The sequence below is a fragment of the Eretmochelys imbricata genome, chromosome 2, assembly GCF_965152235.1.
Source record: "Eretmochelys imbricata isolate rEreImb1 chromosome 2, rEreImb1.hap1, whole genome shotgun sequence".
NCBI classification, from domain to species: Eukaryota; Metazoa; Chordata; order Testudines; family Cheloniidae; genus Eretmochelys; species Eretmochelys imbricata.
The window spans coordinates 7,786,751-7,804,702 of NC_135573.1; the positions used below are offsets into that span (position 1 = coordinate 7,786,751).

Below are 17,952 nucleotides of genomic sequence, written 5' to 3' on the forward strand. Positions count from 1 at the left end.
ATAATTAAGGTTGCCCAACATTTTCCATTATAAGGTCCTGGTTTTAGTTGTTTAAACTTTGCCAGACAATTCAGGCTGAAATTTTCCACTCTAGGCAACTGCCTAAAGAGGTTTGTTTGGCTTGGTTATTGGTTTTCTGTTTGCTGTTTGGTTTTGTTTGTTTAAATTTAAGCTAAACAATCCAGGCACCTTCAAGAACAAAATGAGGGGGAAATGTGGTGTTTTCCCATGTTACAAATTCATAGTACTGTTTTGTTGAGAAGCTGTAGTGCCTCTGTGCTTTGGAACACTGACTTGAAATTTGGCAGTGGGACGCATTAGTGTCCGGGATGTGCCTTTTGCCATTCCAGTGAAAATCTGACTGAATTCTAAACCTCCAAAAAATTCTAGTTTGCACATGCTCATTGGAGACTTGTTAGATTTTTGGCAGCTAAATTCTCTGACATTTCCATCTGCATTGAGCATGCTGTATCCCCTTACAGCTCCTACATGCAAACTGGATGGCACATGGCCCAGAGAGCGACTGAGTATGCTCCATCCTGGGGCTGCGGGAGCTGAGCAGCAGGACTGTTCCTGAAATTGGTTGTCCAGGCAGCCAAAGGGTGCAGTGGCACCAGGCACAGGAACTGAAAGCGGGAAGACTTGTCAGTCCTCTGCTCTCAGTGCTTCCTCGCTGGCACTCAGGCAGCCTGGAGGAGAATGAGGAAGACGTCTTGCCTGACTGGAATTAGGGTTGCCCACTGTCTAATCACACAAACCCAAACACCTTTGCCTCACCCATCCCCGAGGCCCCGCCCCTTCTCTGAGACCCCGCCCTGCTCACTCCCTTACCCCCTCCCTCCATCGCTCGCTCTCTCCCACCCTCACTCACTTTCACTGGGCTGGGACAGGGGGTTGGGGTGTGGGAGGGGGTGCAGGCCCTGGGCTGGGGCCAAGGGGTTTGGAGTGTGGGAGGGGGCTCCAGACTGAGCCTGGGGCAGAGCGTTGGGGTGCAGGAGGGGGTGCGGGATGCAGGCTCTGGGAGGGAGTTTGGGTGCTGGAGGGGGCTCAGGGCTGGGGGAGAGGATTGGGGTGCAGGAAGAGATGCAGGCTCTGGGAGGGAGTTGGGTACAGGAAGGGGCTCAGGGCTGGGCCACGGATTTGGGGTGCGGGAGGGGTTGTGGGCTCCGGCCGGGCAGCGCTTACCTCAGGCGGCTCCCAGTGCTTACCTGCCTGGGACTAAGGCAGGCTCAAATCACTCCAGCCTCTGATGTCACATGCTAAACTGGTTCAGCTCTGATCCGGTCTGAAAAATCCTCCATGGAATGCACAGATGCTGCAGGAACTGGAGTTGGTGGGTTAGCAAGTGATAGTCTTCCCTGTGCATAAGTGTTGAACCAAAGACCATAGCATGCGATAGAGGGCAATGTACTGAGAGAGGTGCCATCTTTTGGATGTAAAACTGGCATGCTGATGTATCCTTGATGACCAAAACTTGATGATGCTTTTTTTTTAAGAGCAGCAGAGTTAGTTCTAGTGCCATAGCCATATTCTAGTTTCGGTACTTATATTCTGCTTGCCAAAGGGCCTCTTGCGAGTTCATTTGGGTATGATGTGGATAAATTGGAGAGAGTCCAGCGAAGGGCAACAAAAATGATTAGGGGTCTAGAACACATGACTTATGAGGAGAGGCTGAGGGAGCTGGGATTGTTTAGCCTGCAGAAGAGAAGAATGAGGGGGGATTTGATAGCTGCTTTCAACTACCTGAAAGGGGGTTCCAAAGAGGATGGCTATAGACTGTTCTCAATGGTAGCAGATGACAGAACGAGGAGTAATGGCCTCAAGTTGCAGTGGGGGAGGTTTAGATTGGATATTAGGAAAAACTTTTTCACTAAGAGGGTGGTGAAACACTGGAATGCGTTGCCTAGGGAGGTGGTGGAATCTCCTTCCTTGGAAGTTTTTAAGGTCAGGCTTGACAAAGCCCTGGCTGGGATGATTTAACTGGGAATTGGTCCTGCTTCGAGCAGGGGGTTGGACTAGATGACCTTCAGGGGTCCCTTCCAACCCTGATATTCTATGATTCTATGATTCTATGATTCTATGATATTCTTCACTTCCTTTCCTGAGCTATTGTGAAGTGTTCCTGTTCCTATTGAACCCAGAAGTGGTTGCATTTTATGGCATGTGAAGGGATTCCAGTATATGGCATTACAATTGTGAAATTCCTGTGGATGCTTCTGGATAAAAAGTGGTATATGAATGCAACATATGCATGTAGTATATTATTTATCCCTACTCAGGTATTCTATGGCATGCTAAGATTTTTGAATGGAGACTGAAATACAGATGAAAAGTGCAAACTGTCTTTGCAATGGAATGAACATTTGCCTTAATGAAAAATGAAAGAACGAGATGAGGAATTAAGAGGAAAAGGCTGTAACACCTAAAACAGATTATAGAAGCATGTTGGAGCGACATGCTAAATCCATAAAGTGGTGATATAAAGGGAACAGGAGCCATTATTGTAATTTGTCAACCAGGACAGAACTTATAAAATGTTTATACATATAAAATGTCTAAGAATAATGAAGTCAATCCTGCTCTAAGCTAAATGGCCCGCTAGCATTCCCTACTGATGCAACAGAGTCTATGGTTTTTAGAACCCAACAAGAACTAGTCTTTTCAAGATAGTCTTTGTGATTTTAAGCAGAGGCAATGCTCCCTTATTGACTTGAAATTACTTAAGGCTAAAGGTAAACAAAAGGTTGCAGCAGGCCCTTTATCTCATGTGCTCAGCTCTTCAGAATGTATTTGATTAAGTTCCCCCTTGGAAGTGAAGCTTAAGTCATTGAAAAGGAGAAATTTACCTTTATAGGTGGAAAAATGGCCTTATGGGACTTCCATTATTCTATCCAGTTAAACAGGGAATAAGGAATTGCCCCTCAAGAGAGAGGTTATAAATAGATAACGGCAGTATTACAGCTGTGGAAGATACTGAGTAGGAAGAGCAGTGGGTGAGGAATGTGGCTGCGAGTTTCAAGGGAGGCTTTTCTCTCAGGAGGGTGCACAGAAGGGTGGATCTGCACTGAGTAAAAGGCATGTCTTCTGTAGCCTAGCATCCTGCATGTGACTCAGCCAGTCCTGGAAGTGGAGATCGATGTGCAGCGATATTTCTTCAGACTTTCTCTGCATCGTCCAATGAACACATACATGTATTTTGACAGCAGTGTGCCCTTGTTGCCAAGAAGGACAATGGCATTTTGGGATGTATAAGTAGGGGCATAGCGAGCAGATCGAGGGATGTGATTGTCCCCCTCTATTTGACATTGGTGAGGCCTCATCTGGAGTACTGTGTCCAGTTTTTGGCCCCACACTACAAGAAGGATGTGGATAAATTGGAGAGAGTCCAGCGAAGGGCAACAAAAATGATTAGGGGTCTGGAACACATGACTTATGAGGAGAGGCTGAGGGAACTGGGATTGTTTAGTCTGCAGAAGAGAAGAATGAGGGGGGATTTGATAGCTGCTTTCAACTACCTGAGAGGTGGTTCCAGAGAGGATGGTTCTAGACTATTCTCAGTGGTAGAAGAGGACAGGACAAGGAGTAATGGTCTCAAGTTGCAGTGGGAGAGGTTTAGGTTGGATATTAGGAAAAACTTTTTCACTAGGAGGGTGGTGAAACACTGGAATGCGTTACCTAGGGAGGTGGTAGAATCTCCTTCCTTAGAAGTTTTTAAGGTCAGGCTTGACAAAACCCTGGCTGGGATGATTTAATTGGGGATTGGTCCTGCTTTGGACTAGATGACCTCCTGAGGTCCCTTCCAACCCTGATATTCTATGATTCTATGATTCTATTTATTTCTGTTTCCTGTTTTTCTCTTAGCAACGAGCCAGGAAGATGAAGTGCTGCCTTCTCTCTGTCGGGATGGCCGTTCTGCTGGTTGTTGTCGTAATTATTGCAGTCTCAGTCAAACACTGATCCCGCTGAGATTTCTACAGGTGGGAGTTTATATCTGACTCTTTATCATGTGATATGGATGAAGGCTGGGATAAGTGGATGGCTCAGGAATGTGGTGATGACTAGAGTGGTGTATCTCTAATTTGTTGGTTCATATCCAGACCTCAGAAGTTAGATGTGACAATCATTACCCTCTAAAGGATGCTGGGGGGCCTAGGTGAAATGTGTGAGTGGTCACAGTCCCATTCTAGGTAGACATGGGGAAACTTGCACTGCTGTTTTCTATTCTGCACTCATGCTTTGAAGAAATTGAGGCACTCAGACTCCAGGGCAGTTTTCCTGGCATCTTTCACTAACTTTCTATGCATGCCAAAGCCTGTCCGATGTCTGGGCCAGGCTGAGATCGGCCCGTGGTGGGCTTGCAGAAATCTCCCCCTCACTTGTGCAGCCCATGTGAGGAATGCTACAGCCGTGTCTCCTGCCTTCTTCCGTATCGGGGGAACAATCTGCACCACGGATAGACCCTGCACAGTGTGTAATGCCTTAATCACGCCGAGCAGCTCAAGAGACACATCACTTCCTGAGGAACCCTCCCTCCCCCACTCCTCCTGATTCAGATGGCTCTGCATTGCCCTCCAAACAGGGCTCTGTCTAAATTGCACAATTTATCTCTGGCTTTTTTTTATCCTGCACAATTTATTTCTCTCTCTCGCATACAACAAACTGCGCAGGCCAGATTCTGATCACGCATGCCAGCGTAAATCTGGCATAACTCCAGTGACCTGAATGGCATTACTCTGGATTTGCACTGGTGTGTCTGAGAACAAAATCCGATCTCATATGCTACTTTATGTGAGTATGGAGCGATGTTAGGGTGTACAAAATCAAACATCCTCAACTCCTGGAAATCACAAATCTTATCAACCCGTGGTTAAACCTGGACGCATTTAAGGCCTACTTGGGCATGTCTACACAGCAAAGAAAAACCTGCCACTGGCCCATGCCAGTGCGGCTTGAGCCGCGCAGCTCTTACATAGCTGTGTAGACATCCGGGCTTGGGCTGGAGCCCAGACTCTAGGACCCTGCGAGGAGGGAGGGTCCCAAAGCTCTCAGCTGGCACGGGCCAGTTGCGGGGGTTTTTTTTGCTGTAACACTTTTTTTTTAATCCGTTAGATTGGTGCAGTCACAGAGCCAGAATAACCTAATGGTAATGAAAAGCCCAGCAGGAAAATTGGAGTTAATCTTCTTTCAGAATTTCATGTGTTTGGGGAGGGGATCCTAATGACTCAGTACAGCCCTCGGAAAAGCTGAACACTCAATTTTCCCGTCATCCTTCAGTGGTTGAACCACTTACGACCTAGTGCATAAAACACCAGTTCCTCAACAGCAGCACCAATAAAAATATAAAAACTGGACTGGATTATATTGGATTCAGCCTGGACGTGTCCTCTTATTTCATCTCACATGAGACAAGCACCAACATGGTGACGTAATGACATCTGACCTTTATATACCACTTGTCATGCAGAAGGAGCCCCAAATGCTGTACAAACTACTCATTTATATACAGGTATCACTTTACCCACCTCTAGGGAGAAATGCATCAGTTGGTTTTTTGTTTTTTTTTCCATGCCCAACAGCTCTGCACAACAATTCAAGGCAAAAACTGAAGTATCTAATTGAGAGACAGAAAATAAATACTCCACTTTGAATGAGGCGAGGACACTGAACCTAACATCCCGAGACTTATAAAATGTGCTGTGAGATCTATAATGAGGACAACTAGTTAGGACTCCAGTTTTACATTTCATCCAGGAGAGGCTACAGCACAGGGCTCTTGAGTCTTTGCTGGACCATTGCTTTATTGCTGAGTCAGTGGGAAAGTAACTGCCTGCTAAATCACTTTTGATTTTTCTCCCATCCTCGTACTGATCAGGCCAAATATCTCTAGCTTTCAAGTTCACATCCCAGGATGAAATACCTTAAGGTCACTACACTGAGAGCCCCCAGACCCAGCTGATCATATTTTGGACCTAGCTAATGATTCATTTGTAATAGATTTTTTTTAAATTATGATTTCAGCAACCCTGATACCCCCAAAATAAATAAAGGTCCTTATTACAAGGGAAAGGCAGGTTGTTCTTTCACAAATCAGATGTGAAGCAGGCACAGCAAATCCATCCCTTCCATGGGATTCATCGTTTGTTCCTTGAAAAATAAACAAGAGAGTGGCTCTTGCTTTGAATTTCCTAAGTAACAGCGGTGCCATCGGTTCTTCAGCTCAGTGCGTGCAGAGAGACCAGCTGTTCTTATGAAATCTCCAAGCCCTGTCCTAAGTGTGTCACTTCATGCCCTGAGGCATTCTTGACTGAGGATGGAGAGAAAAGCATCCATTGCATCCAGCGAGGTTATGGAGAAACTCCTGGAGATGTATGTACGTTTTTTTGTTTCCACCTCGGGGATTATGAAGTAACCAGGCATTTTGGAGTCAAATTGCTCATTATGGAACCATGTTGCAGCTGCTCTCTTAGCCATTCTGGTATAAGTCACAGAACATCTTAAAGGGATAGTATCCTGGTGACTGTCCTAGAAACTCCCTACCTTAACAATGCCTTTGCTTTATAATTGTTAGAATTCCTGATCCTGGAAGCGTATCTCCATTGGCTCTCTCTGCCTGACTTATACACAAAGTGTTTCAGCCTTTGGACTCAGTGCCAGAGTCTAGGAAAACCAAGAGAATGCAGAGAAAACCCACTAAAATGATTTGAGGGCTTGGAACAAATGCCTTACAGTAAGAGAGTTAAAGAGCCCAGTCTGTAGTTTATCACAAAGAAGATCAAGAGATGACTTGATTATGGTGTGTCCCTTCATGGGGAGAAAACACTGGGCACTGAAAAGTCTTTTTAAGAGAGAATGGCATAACAAGAACTGATGGCTGGAGCTGAAGCCAGACAAATTCCAGTGAGAAATAAGGCACACAGTTTTAACAGTGACAGTGATTAATCATTGGAACAAACTACTGAGGGACATGGTGGATTCTCCATCTCTGGATGTCATCAAACACAAGTTGTTGGGCTCAGTGGATGGGTAACTGGGTGAAATTCTATGAACTGTGATAGACATTAAGCCAGACTAGGTCCCTTCAGGCCTTAATCTATAAATTTAAGAAGATTTGGATAGAGGTAATCGTATAAAAGAGCCCTTCACTTCTCAGTTGCTGATTCATATTCAGCTTAAGTCAGTCAAGACTTCAGTGTTGTTGCCATCTGATGGCAGCTTGGTGGCCTATGTGAAATCGGTCCACCAAGTGCCCTACATCCGTATCTCATATCATGGCAACTATTACCCTCATTAGCAGTCTCAGTAGACTCTCTATTTCTTGGTCTAATCTGTTCCTCCCTGTGCTTTGGAGCTTTGCTACATAGTTCAGATTCAGATGTTAACTTTCCAAAGTTCAAGGGTGGTAAGATCTAAACATTCAGGCCCTTCTATACTTTTAACTAATTGAGACACAACCTTAAGGGAACCGTTAAATGAAATACCTAGCGCAGTTTCTAATTCCTTTCCCTCCAGTTTGGGGGCCCAATTCTACATGGAAGGAGAGAATCAGGCCCATGGGGTTTAACCATTCCCTGAAGATATGGTGCACTCTCTTATTCACTCTCTTTCAGCTTAAAGTGAAATAACCATCAGATCAAGCTGGAAACATTACTTTGACTTTTTTTTTTCCTTTGCAGTCACAGATAGCCATGTCCAGTCCATTTAATTGGTGCATTCTGTGATGAAGTGTTTATCTCACCACTCAGAGAGGACACAGACTCTAGCAGCTTGTTTGATATGTTTTTTTCCTCATGCTTTCAGGTCTTGGCTATTTTCTTTAATGTCTTGTACTCCGTTATGCCCCTCTGTGCTCTACACCTGATGTCCTGACTGCAGTGGGAATAATAAAATCCACAATTTTAGTGCACAGCCACTGGGTATGATCTGAGGACCATAGGAATGCCTCTATCAAGGGCTTCATGCTGTATAGCCTAAGTCACTCCTCATCTCAGAGCCTGAAACCTAAGAGATTTCTGAACTACTGGATTTTGCTAAATCAGCCTCAGAGAGCCCCACTTGGTGTCATTAATACTGAACTTTTCCAGTACACCAGAGGACTTTCAGAGACAATACACAGTACCCTGTGGAGCTGAGGGAAAGGATATTTCCAAGGCAGGAGACATCAGTAAAATACCAGTGAATGCAATTGGAGACTCTTTCTGAGGGGATTATATATACTGTTGAGGACACCGATGACAAAACCGACAGCTTGCGTTGGTGTTCCGTGTGCACCCAGAACGTGGTGCTTACAATGCTCTCTCTTCACCAACTCAAGCCTAAATGCTGGGCACCCTCACAATGGAAATTCTGTGGCACGTTCTGTGTGTTTCTTGCATGGTGCCATCATGTTGCAGCTGCAACAGCAATTCCCAACTAAGCGACAATGTGGGATGTAACAATAAATTGACCTAATGAACATTGTAAATAAGGGAAAAACATGGCTAGCTTTGTTCCATGAAATTGCTTCTTGCTTTTTAAATTGATACCATGGGGCCAGTTTTACTTATTGGCTCTGCTCTTACCAGTGCAAGGTACATTTCTTAGTGGTCATGAGAGAGGCCCAATTTGCAGTCCTGTATCAGTCTCAAGAGCCACAGAGGACGTTGTCATATTTGCTAGCTGCCAATCACAGGACTGAATTAATCCACACCCTGTTCCCTGAGCTGCCTGTGTCCTTTGTGTTCAGGAATGTACAAAGGAGCCAACAGTCAATAACTTTGCAAAAGCTCTTTTGTTCTGGAAGTGATTCTCCTTTTTTTCATCGGGGTATATTCAAGATTTATAGTCTCTTGATCTATAATTAATGTTTCAGATCCTGAAGTCCTTACTCAGTTTTTACTCTGGCAAGATTATTGGGCCAGATTCTTACACTGGTTTAAATGAGATCAGAATCTGGCTGTCAGTTTCAGAAGGAGTATTGATGGAGTTTTCTTAACACTTCATCTGATCTTGATGCTTGTTGCCTGCGTGCCTCTGTGACTTCACAAGTATTTCCATGGTACCAATTGCAGTGTCACAAACAGAAGCATCTGACTACAGCTGGGCAAAGGTTTTTCACTTTTTTTTCTGAAAAATGCTTTTGCAGGGAAACAAAAATTTGAAATAGTCAAAATGTTTCATTTTGACTTTTTGATTTGAAACAGTGTTTCAATTTTAAATCAGGCCAGTTTAAAAAAAATATATAAAAAGGGTGAAAAAATATCTTAAACAGCCAAAATCAAAATAAAATTAAAAAAAAATCTTTTGAATCAATTGAAACGTTTTGGTCGACTCAGTATGAATCAAAAGTTCAAAAAAAATTGTTTTGGGTCAATTCAAAATGTTTAGGTTGATTTGAAACTAATTTTTTTCAAGTTTTCTGATTCAACCAAAAACCTTGAAAAAAATGAGGTTACGGTTCAAATCAAACTGGACTTTATTTTGATTTTTCAGTTTGGCCCCCAAAACAAAAAATCTGTTATTTGCTGATCTCTACCTATGAGTTCAAGGACAGGGCACCTTGAGCAAATGAAATCTTAAGAAACAGGATCCTACTTCATGCAAAAGTCCTTTTAAAGTAGTGTACAAGGGAGAAAAAATATAAAGACCCCATAATATGTAGGAAGACTTATTCCTAAATAAGTTTTGCTGTAATTCATAAATAATTTCTCCCTCTTAAAGGGCTTAATCTTCAAAATGTTGAATGCTTGAACGGAAATCAGTCAGAGTTGTAGGCATTCATCACCTTTCATAGGCCAATTCTAAACTTGCATGGCATCTCTTTTACAATCTGTAGCATAATTTAGCATTTTCCCTTGGGTTTCTAGTGCATATTTAATCTGAGAATCTCAAAGTGACTTGTGAACATTAATTTAGACTTTGAAACACCCTTAAACATTTGCCATGACAGCCCATCTCTAAGCATACAGTGAAATAGCCTGATTTTCAGAGGTGCTAAGAATTCAGTTTACATTGACACCAGTAGGACTTACGGGTGCTTGGCCTTTAGGATCATGAGGTTTTTGTATCCCTTACGTATATTTTTGTTATGATACTTCCAGATGTTCTTGATAGCCATATAAATATATGATTCCTTTTGTAATCTTGTTACATTCATGGCCTCAATGACTTCTTGAAACAATGAGTTCCACAGTTTATTCAGACATTGTGTGAAATACTATTTCCTTTTATCAGTTTTGAATTTGCCACCTTTTATTTTAATGAAATGTTACCTTTTGTTCTTGTATTATCAAACTAATATTTTCCCCCTGTTGTGCTTAAGTTATCTCTCTACCTGCTTTTTCTGTCTTGGGTTGTCCAAGAACCAGGGAGGTCCTGGGGTGCTGGTGGTGAAGTGGGATGGAAGCAGAAGCAGCAGACAGTGTTTAGTCATTGTGGTTCACTGATTCTTCTGCTCATGGGCTTAAGTGGGTTTGCGGATTTGGTGGAGTCCCTGATTTTTTGATATCACGGTGATAGCGTCCCCTTGCCTGGAGAAAGGGAGAGTTCTGATTGCCTCCCGAGGGGGGAAGGACATGGGCGTAGCTCCTGGGTCCACATTCAGTCTCAGTGTCTAAAACAGAGGATGCTGGCTCTGTGTGTGGGTGTGGCGAGAAGGTGGAGAAGGCAGCAGATAGGCATGGTTGTGCTATTCTACCCTAAGCCTTGCCTGCATGAATATTGTCTCCCAAAACAATGAGCTTTGTGAATGTCATACCCATGTCAGGCTCAATCAACTCCCTGGGAAAATCGTTGAGGTCTTGAGGCTTTTGTGTGTGGAACAGAGAGGAAAGGAGGAAGAGGATGCTGACTTAAAAGACCAAAGGGGAAATATTAGCAAAATCTTTGTTTTCCCGTATTATATTATTAAATATATATTTTTGTGAGTAACCTCGAAATACAATTTTAAAAGTGTGGAGTTTAATGGTAGACCTTTGGGGATGTATTTCCCATTGCTACAGCAAGGCGAGTGGGGTTATTACATAATTGTGTCTACAAACTCAGCTGCAGAGAATACGTAAGTATCTGGTTATTTTTCCTCTATGGACAAGGTTGCTAGTGCATTAACAGAAGCCCTGAAGAGGCTGGAATGCCCAGCTGCTCTGATTAGTGATCCACATAAGTATGAAATATATGCCTGTTGGGACAGGGAAAAATAACCCGTTGGACTTTCTCTGGACCAAAATCTAATTAAAGGATGTACCAGGATTTCTCTGGAGACAATTGGTTACAGGAGAATTATTTTATCAGTGCTGTTAGAGAAACAGATAAAGAACATCTTAGAAACAGCACTCCAGGGTTTGTAGTGAGTCGTGAACAATTATGTGTTTTGCCGGTGGGGAACCATGTTTTTGATTCCACAATCTACTGAAAATCCACCACGGCAGCCATTTATACTCAGTCAGTTGTGCGTCTCGAGGTTCACAGGCAACTGTGGAGACAGGGAAGGTTTTGTGAGCACTCCCCTATTTCCTGTCCACCTCTTGCTAAAGTAATTCACTCAGTCTCTTACAAATGGGATCTCTCCAAAGGTCAGGAGTGTCCCATAAATAAGACAGGTTTCAGAGTAACAGCCGTGTTAGTCTGTATTCGCAAAAAGAAAAGGAGTACTTGTGGCACCTTAGAGACTAACCAATTTATTTGAGCATGAGCTTTCGTGAGCTACAGCTCACTTCATCGGATGCATACCGTGGAAACTGCAGCAGACTTTATATACACACAGAGATCATGAAACAATACCTCCTCCCACCCCACTGTCCTGCTGGTAATAGCTTATCTAAAGTGATCATCAAGTTGGGCCATTTCCAGCACAAATCCAGGTTTTCTCACCCTCCACCCCCCCACACACAAACTCACTCTCCTGCTGGTAATAGCCCATCCAAAGTGACAACTCTCTACACAATGTGCATGATAATCAAGGTGGGCCATTTCCTGCACAAATCCAGGTTCTCTCACCCCCTCACCCCCCTCCAAAAATCACACACACACACTCACTATCCTGCTGGTAATAGCTCATCCAAAGTGACCACTCTCCCTACAATGTGCATGATAATCAAGGTGGGCCATTTCCAGCACAAATCCAGGTTTTCTCACTCCCCCACCCCCATACACACACAAACTCACTCTCCTGCTGGTAATAGTTCATCCAAAGTGACCACTCTCCCTACAATGTGCATGGTAATCAAGGTGGGCCATGTCCAGCACAAATCCAGGCTTTCTCACCCCCCCACTTTTTTTCCCCGGGGACACACACACACACACACACAAACTCACTCTCCTGCTGGCAATAGCTCATCCAAACTGACCACTCTCCAAGTTTAAATCCAAGTTTAACCAGAACGTCTGGGGAGGGGGCCTAGGAAAAAACAAGGGGAAATAGGCTACCTTGCATAATGACTTAGCCACTCCCAGTCTCTATTTAAGCCTAAATTAATAGTATCCAATTTGCAAATGAATTCCAATTCAGCAGTTTCTCGCTGGAGTCTGGATTTGAAGTTTTTTTGTTGTAAGATAGCGACCTTTTACATTGGTCATTTACATTGGTCAAACTGGACAGTCTCTACGTAAAAGAATAAATGGACACAAATCAGATGTCAAGAATTATAACATTCGTAAACCAGTCGGAGAACACTTCAATCTCTCTGGTCACGCAATCACAGACATGAAGGTCGCTATCTTAAAACAAAAAAACTTCAAATCCAGACTCCAGCGAGAAACTGCTGAATTGGAATTCATTTGCAAATTGGATACTATTAATTTAGGCTTAAATAGAGACTGGGAGTGGCTAAGTCATTATGCAAGGTAGCCTATTTCCCCTTGTTTTTTCCTACCCCCCCCCCCCAGACGTTCTGGTTAAACTTGGATTTAAACTTGGAGAGTGGTCAGTTTGGATGAGCTATTGCCAGCAGGAGAGTGAGTTTGTGTGTGTGTGTGTGTGTCCCCGGGAAAAAAAAGGGGGGGGTGAGAAAGCCTGGATTTGTGCTGGACATGGCCCACCTTGATTACCATGCACATTGTAGGGAGAGTGGTCACTTTGGATGAGCTATTACCAGCAGGAGAGTGAGTTTGTGTGTGTATGGGGGTGGGGGGGGTGAGAAAACCTGGATTTGTGCTGGAAATGGCCCACCTTGATTATCATGCACATTGTGTAGAGAGTTGTCACTTTGGATGGGCTATTACCAGCAGGGGAGTGAGTTTGTGTGTGGGGGGGTGGAGGGTGAGAAAACCTGGATTTGTGCTGGAAATGGCCCAACTTGATGATCACTTTAGATAAGCTATTACCAGCAGGACAGTGGGGTGGGAGGAGGTATTGTTTCATGATCTCTGTGCGTATATAAAGTCTGCTGCAGTTTCCACGGTATGCATCCGATGAAGTGAGCTGTAGCTCACGAAAGCTCATGCTCAAATAAATTGGTTAGTCTCTAAGGTGCCACAAGTACTCCTTTTCTTTTTCCATAAATAAGATTGTCTCAGAGCATCAACCAAACCTGGATAAAGAGATGTATGCACCTCCTTTTTATCTCCAGCTGCACTTGCAGGCCTCTGGGCTCCTTATTGCCGAGAAGAGCCTTGTCATAAATATAAAGGGAAGGGTAAACACCTTTAAATCCGTCCTGGCCAGAGGAAAAACCCTTTCACCTGTAAAGGGTTAAGAAGCTAAGACAACCTCGCTGGCACCTGACCAAAATGACCAATGAGGAGACAAGATACTTTCAGAGCTGGAGTGGGGGGAAACAAAGGGTTCTCTCTGTCTCTATGTTGCTTTTGCCAGGACCAGAGCAGGAATGCAGGTCAGAACTCCTGTAAAAAGTCAGTAAGTAATCTAGTTAGATATGTGTTAGATTCTGTTTTGTTTAAATGGCTGAGAAAATAAGTTGTGCTGAATGGAATGTATATTCCTGTTTTTGTGTCTTTTTGTAACTTAAGGTTTTGCCTAGAGGGATTCTCTATGTTTTGAATCTGATTATCCTGTAAGGTATTTACCATCCTGCTTTTACAGAGTTGATTCTTCTACTTTTTTTTTAATTAAAATTCTTCTTTTAAGAACCTGATTGCTTTTACATTGTTCTCAAGATCCAAGGGTTTGGGTTTGTGTTCACCTATGCAAATTGGTGAGGATTTTTATGAAGCCTTCCCCAGGAAAGGGGATGTAGGGCTTGGGGGGATTTTGGAGGGAAAGACGTTTCCAAGTGGGCTCTTACCCTGTTATATTTGTTAGACGGTTGGTGGTGGCAGCAATAAAGTCCAGGGACAAAAGGTAAAATAGTTTGTACCTTGGGGAAGTGTTAACCTAAACTGGTAAAAATAAGCTTAGGGGAGTTTTCATGCAGGTCCCCACATCTGTACCCTAGAGTTCAGAGGGAGAAGAAACCTTGACAAGCCTGAACTCGTAGGAGAAGTTAGAGAGTTAGCATTATGTGACAAGTCGTCTCTCCATGTTCCACCAGCAGGTGCTTTGTGCACTAATTCCCATGTTTCTTTCTATAAAACACTGTGGGAAAGGTTCTCAAAAGACCTCTAGGGCCATGAATCAAGTTAGGTCTAATTCCCTGTGTGTGCTGAGTCGTTTAGAGATAATGGGAGAAGGGCACTAGAAATTGCTGTCCAGCTTATGGCTGCAGTCCAGTTCAGCACAGACAATGGATTTAATAATGTATCTTTGGGCAGGGTGTGTGTGAAGCATTCTGAGCTGTATACACTACATAATGTATAATGTTTATGATTTTGTTCCACTGCCTCAGAATCTCATTTGGACACTCTCTTAGCATGCCCAGAAATGTCTCTGACACTTTTCCCACGTCTATCATGAAGAAGTATTATCAAGAAACTTGCATGAGGAATGCTAGCAACAAGCCTCTTCAGTTTCATAAGCTGGCCAAAACAGACACCCCCCCCCCACACACTTGAAATGGCCTGTTTATAAACACTCAGCTGCCATGAAGAAGATGATACCTAAATAAATATATCTACGGCCGTCAGGTCACCAAGGGCAGTGTGAAGTCTCTGCTACTGAAGAATCAATTTTCAAGGCCTGCTTTGGGCTACTCATTCTTCCAGTGTGGTTTGTACTGGGTTCAGGTGTGGTTGAATCATTATTTTAACACACAGTGCCCCCTAGCCCTTTGCACAGTATTGTGCTAACCCTGAGTGTGTCTAATTGCTGCAAGCTACAACGGATGTGGAACACAGCATTGCTCCAGCTTTGAAGGCTTTGCATGTTCAACACTTAAATTTTGCTGTGAATCAGACAGGAGAATTCTCAGACTGTACTATGATCCTTTTTTATTGTCTTAAAGACAGTCAAAATGAAGACCTTATACCAAAACCTGCCTGATTGGCGCATAAGAGAAGACAAGGTTTCACCTCATCACCAGACTGTCTGCTCTGCTGGGTGTGGTTTGGTTTGATTTTCTTTTTCTAAATAAACCACTCTCCATGTGATTCTGAATTGCCTTCTTGGTCAGTGGATTCATGCACAAACCAAATCTGATTCAAGTATTTATCCCATGCCAGCTAAATAACCAGGAGAAAAAATTACCTTTTGGGTTTTCTCCAATTCTGTCTGCGTAATGAAAATCTGGAGATTAGTAATTAGGGAGGGATGAATCAGAATTGTGCCAAATCTTTGCCCCAGACATGATATAAATTGTTTTTAAGGTTTAAAAACATTTTCCCTGCTGATATAAACATTGTGGTCCAGAGCCTCAGCTGATGTAAATTCCCAAGATGAAATCCTGGCCCCACTAAAGTCCAGTATAAAAACTATCATTGACTTCAATAGAGTCAGGATTTCACCTCTAGTACTTTGTGGGCTTGCTCAGGCCAGAGACATTGTGATCCTTTGGTTTTACTTTTCAGTGGCCCAGTCCTCAGGTGGTATAAATGGAAGCAACACCATTCAGCACTGGAGTTAGGCTCATTTTCACCAGCTGAGTATCTGACCCAGTATTTCACAACCTCAGCTTCTAGTCCTGGCCTAAGCCAGAAAGAAAAGGAAATTATTTTATCTTCCTCTGAAGTATCTGGCACTGGCCACTGTCAGAGACAGGGTGCTAGACTAGTTTATCCATCACCCTGTGCTCCTGTGAGATATGCCAAAGTTTTCAAACAACAACAAAAAGCGAATCTGTCATAACCATAAGGGTAGCCTAAAATTCCTCCTTACATGTAAGGGGTTAAAAAGCTCAAATAACTTGGTTGGCACCTGACCAAAGGAACCGATGGGGACAAAAGATACTTTTAAATCTGGATTGGGAAGAGAGGCCTTGTTTTGGGTTCTTTGTTTCTGTGTTCGTTCACTCTTGGGACTAAGAGGGACCAGACATCAATCCATGTCCTCCAAACCGTTCTGAACCAGTCTCTCATGTTACAGAAATTGTAAGTACAGCCAGGCAAGGCATATTTGTTTATCTTTGTTTTCTCAACTTGTGAATTTTCCCTTTGCTGGAGGGAGGTTTATCCCTCTTTTGTTGTAACTTTGAAACTGAGGCTAGAGGGGGTTCCTCTGTGTTCTGTGCATCTTTTGTTACCCTGTAAAGTTATCTTCCAACCTGATTTTGCATAGGGGATTTTTACCTTTTCTTTTTTTTTTTTTTAATAAAATTCTTCTTTTAAGAACTGATTGATTTCTTTTCAGTGTCCAAAGATCCAGGGATTTGGGTCTGTGTTCACTTTGTAACCAATTGGTTAGGATATTATTCTCAAGCCTGCCCAGGAAAGGGGGTGTAAGGGCTTGGGGGGATATTCTGGGGGAACAGGAACTCCAAGTGGTCCTTTCCCTGATTCTTTGTCTAAATCACTTGGACGTGGCAGCATACTGTTCATGGACAAGGTGGAATTTGTGCCTTGGGAAAGTTTTTAACCCAAGCTGGTAAAAATAAGCTTAGGGGGTCTTGCATGCAGGTCCCCACATCTGTACCCCAGAATTCAGAGTGTGGAAGGAACCCTGACAGAACCAGTCATTCTCAATCTGCTAGAAATGTTTGTTTCTCATCTGCTTGAAGAATTTGGGATTCTCTGTGTCTTCTCTCCACCAATTTTTCCTTTCCCTCATTGGGGCTTTCACAAAAGGATAGCCAGCATCTGGGGGTGAAATCCTGACCTCTCTCCATGGCAAATCTCCCATTGAGTTCAATGGAGCCAGGGTTTCACCTGATATTAAAGTGTGAATCGCTGCTGTCTTGTTAGTCTTTACACAACTGGTGCAGGTTACTTATGTCTCTGCATTAGTAAATTCCCATGATGTTTTCTGGCTTTCTAGAATCTCCCTTGTCTCCTAGACTCCTGGGAAGCTGTAACCCATTTACCCTCAGCCACAACCAGACAAGGACCATTGCTCATACTACAGACATAGCAGGATGTGCTTTCTCAGCCTATCGAGTCCCTGAGGCTAGGACTGCCCTACTCTACTCTATAATTCTGTGACTAGAAGTAAGCGTGGTTACTCCACTCCTGCAGGATAGCAACTTTGTAGTCACAGTGCCCCTGGAGTACCTCGCCTTAAGGGGACAAGTGTTTGATGCCATCACTCATTTACACCGGGACATTGTCAAATTTTGACTTCTCGGTGAGCCGTTAAGAGCGGGCAGCGGAATGATCTGAGTACCGGTTGTCTGGCTAAACTCACAGATATTTATTAATCTGCTGACATCCCTATTTTCCTGATGCTGTATTCAAATTGCAGTGTCAGTAGAATTGCCTGTTGTTAGAATTCCACTTTACCGAAGCCATCCTACTAATTCTTCTCTGAAACCAACACGCATACACACTAACAACCTGATGCACATTAGCTATAAAACACTTGGGTGGAAGGGGAGGAAAATCCACACCTATGATGGTGATGTGGGATAAACCTAGTGAGTGTTTCAATTACAGAGAGGAATTAAATAGCCTGGAGTTAATCAGCAGCCAGATTTCACTTTCATTATCATTTTCATG

At 43.4% G+C, this 17,952-nt stretch overlaps 1 protein-coding gene across 1 annotated transcript in view; it reads left to right on the forward strand.

The window, feature by feature from the left end:
• TSNARE1 (t-SNARE domain containing 1) overlaps positions 1-17,952 on the forward strand; it is a 710,453-nt gene that overhangs the window by 623,151 nt on the left and 69,350 nt on the right. The window contains exon 13 of the mRNA XM_077809735.1: positions 3,862-3,977. Within this exon, the coding sequence (XP_077665861.1) occupies positions 3,862-3,957 (96 nt within the window). The 3' untranslated portion in view covers positions 3,958-3,977. The remainder of the gene's footprint in view (positions 1-3,861; positions 3,978-17,952) is intronic.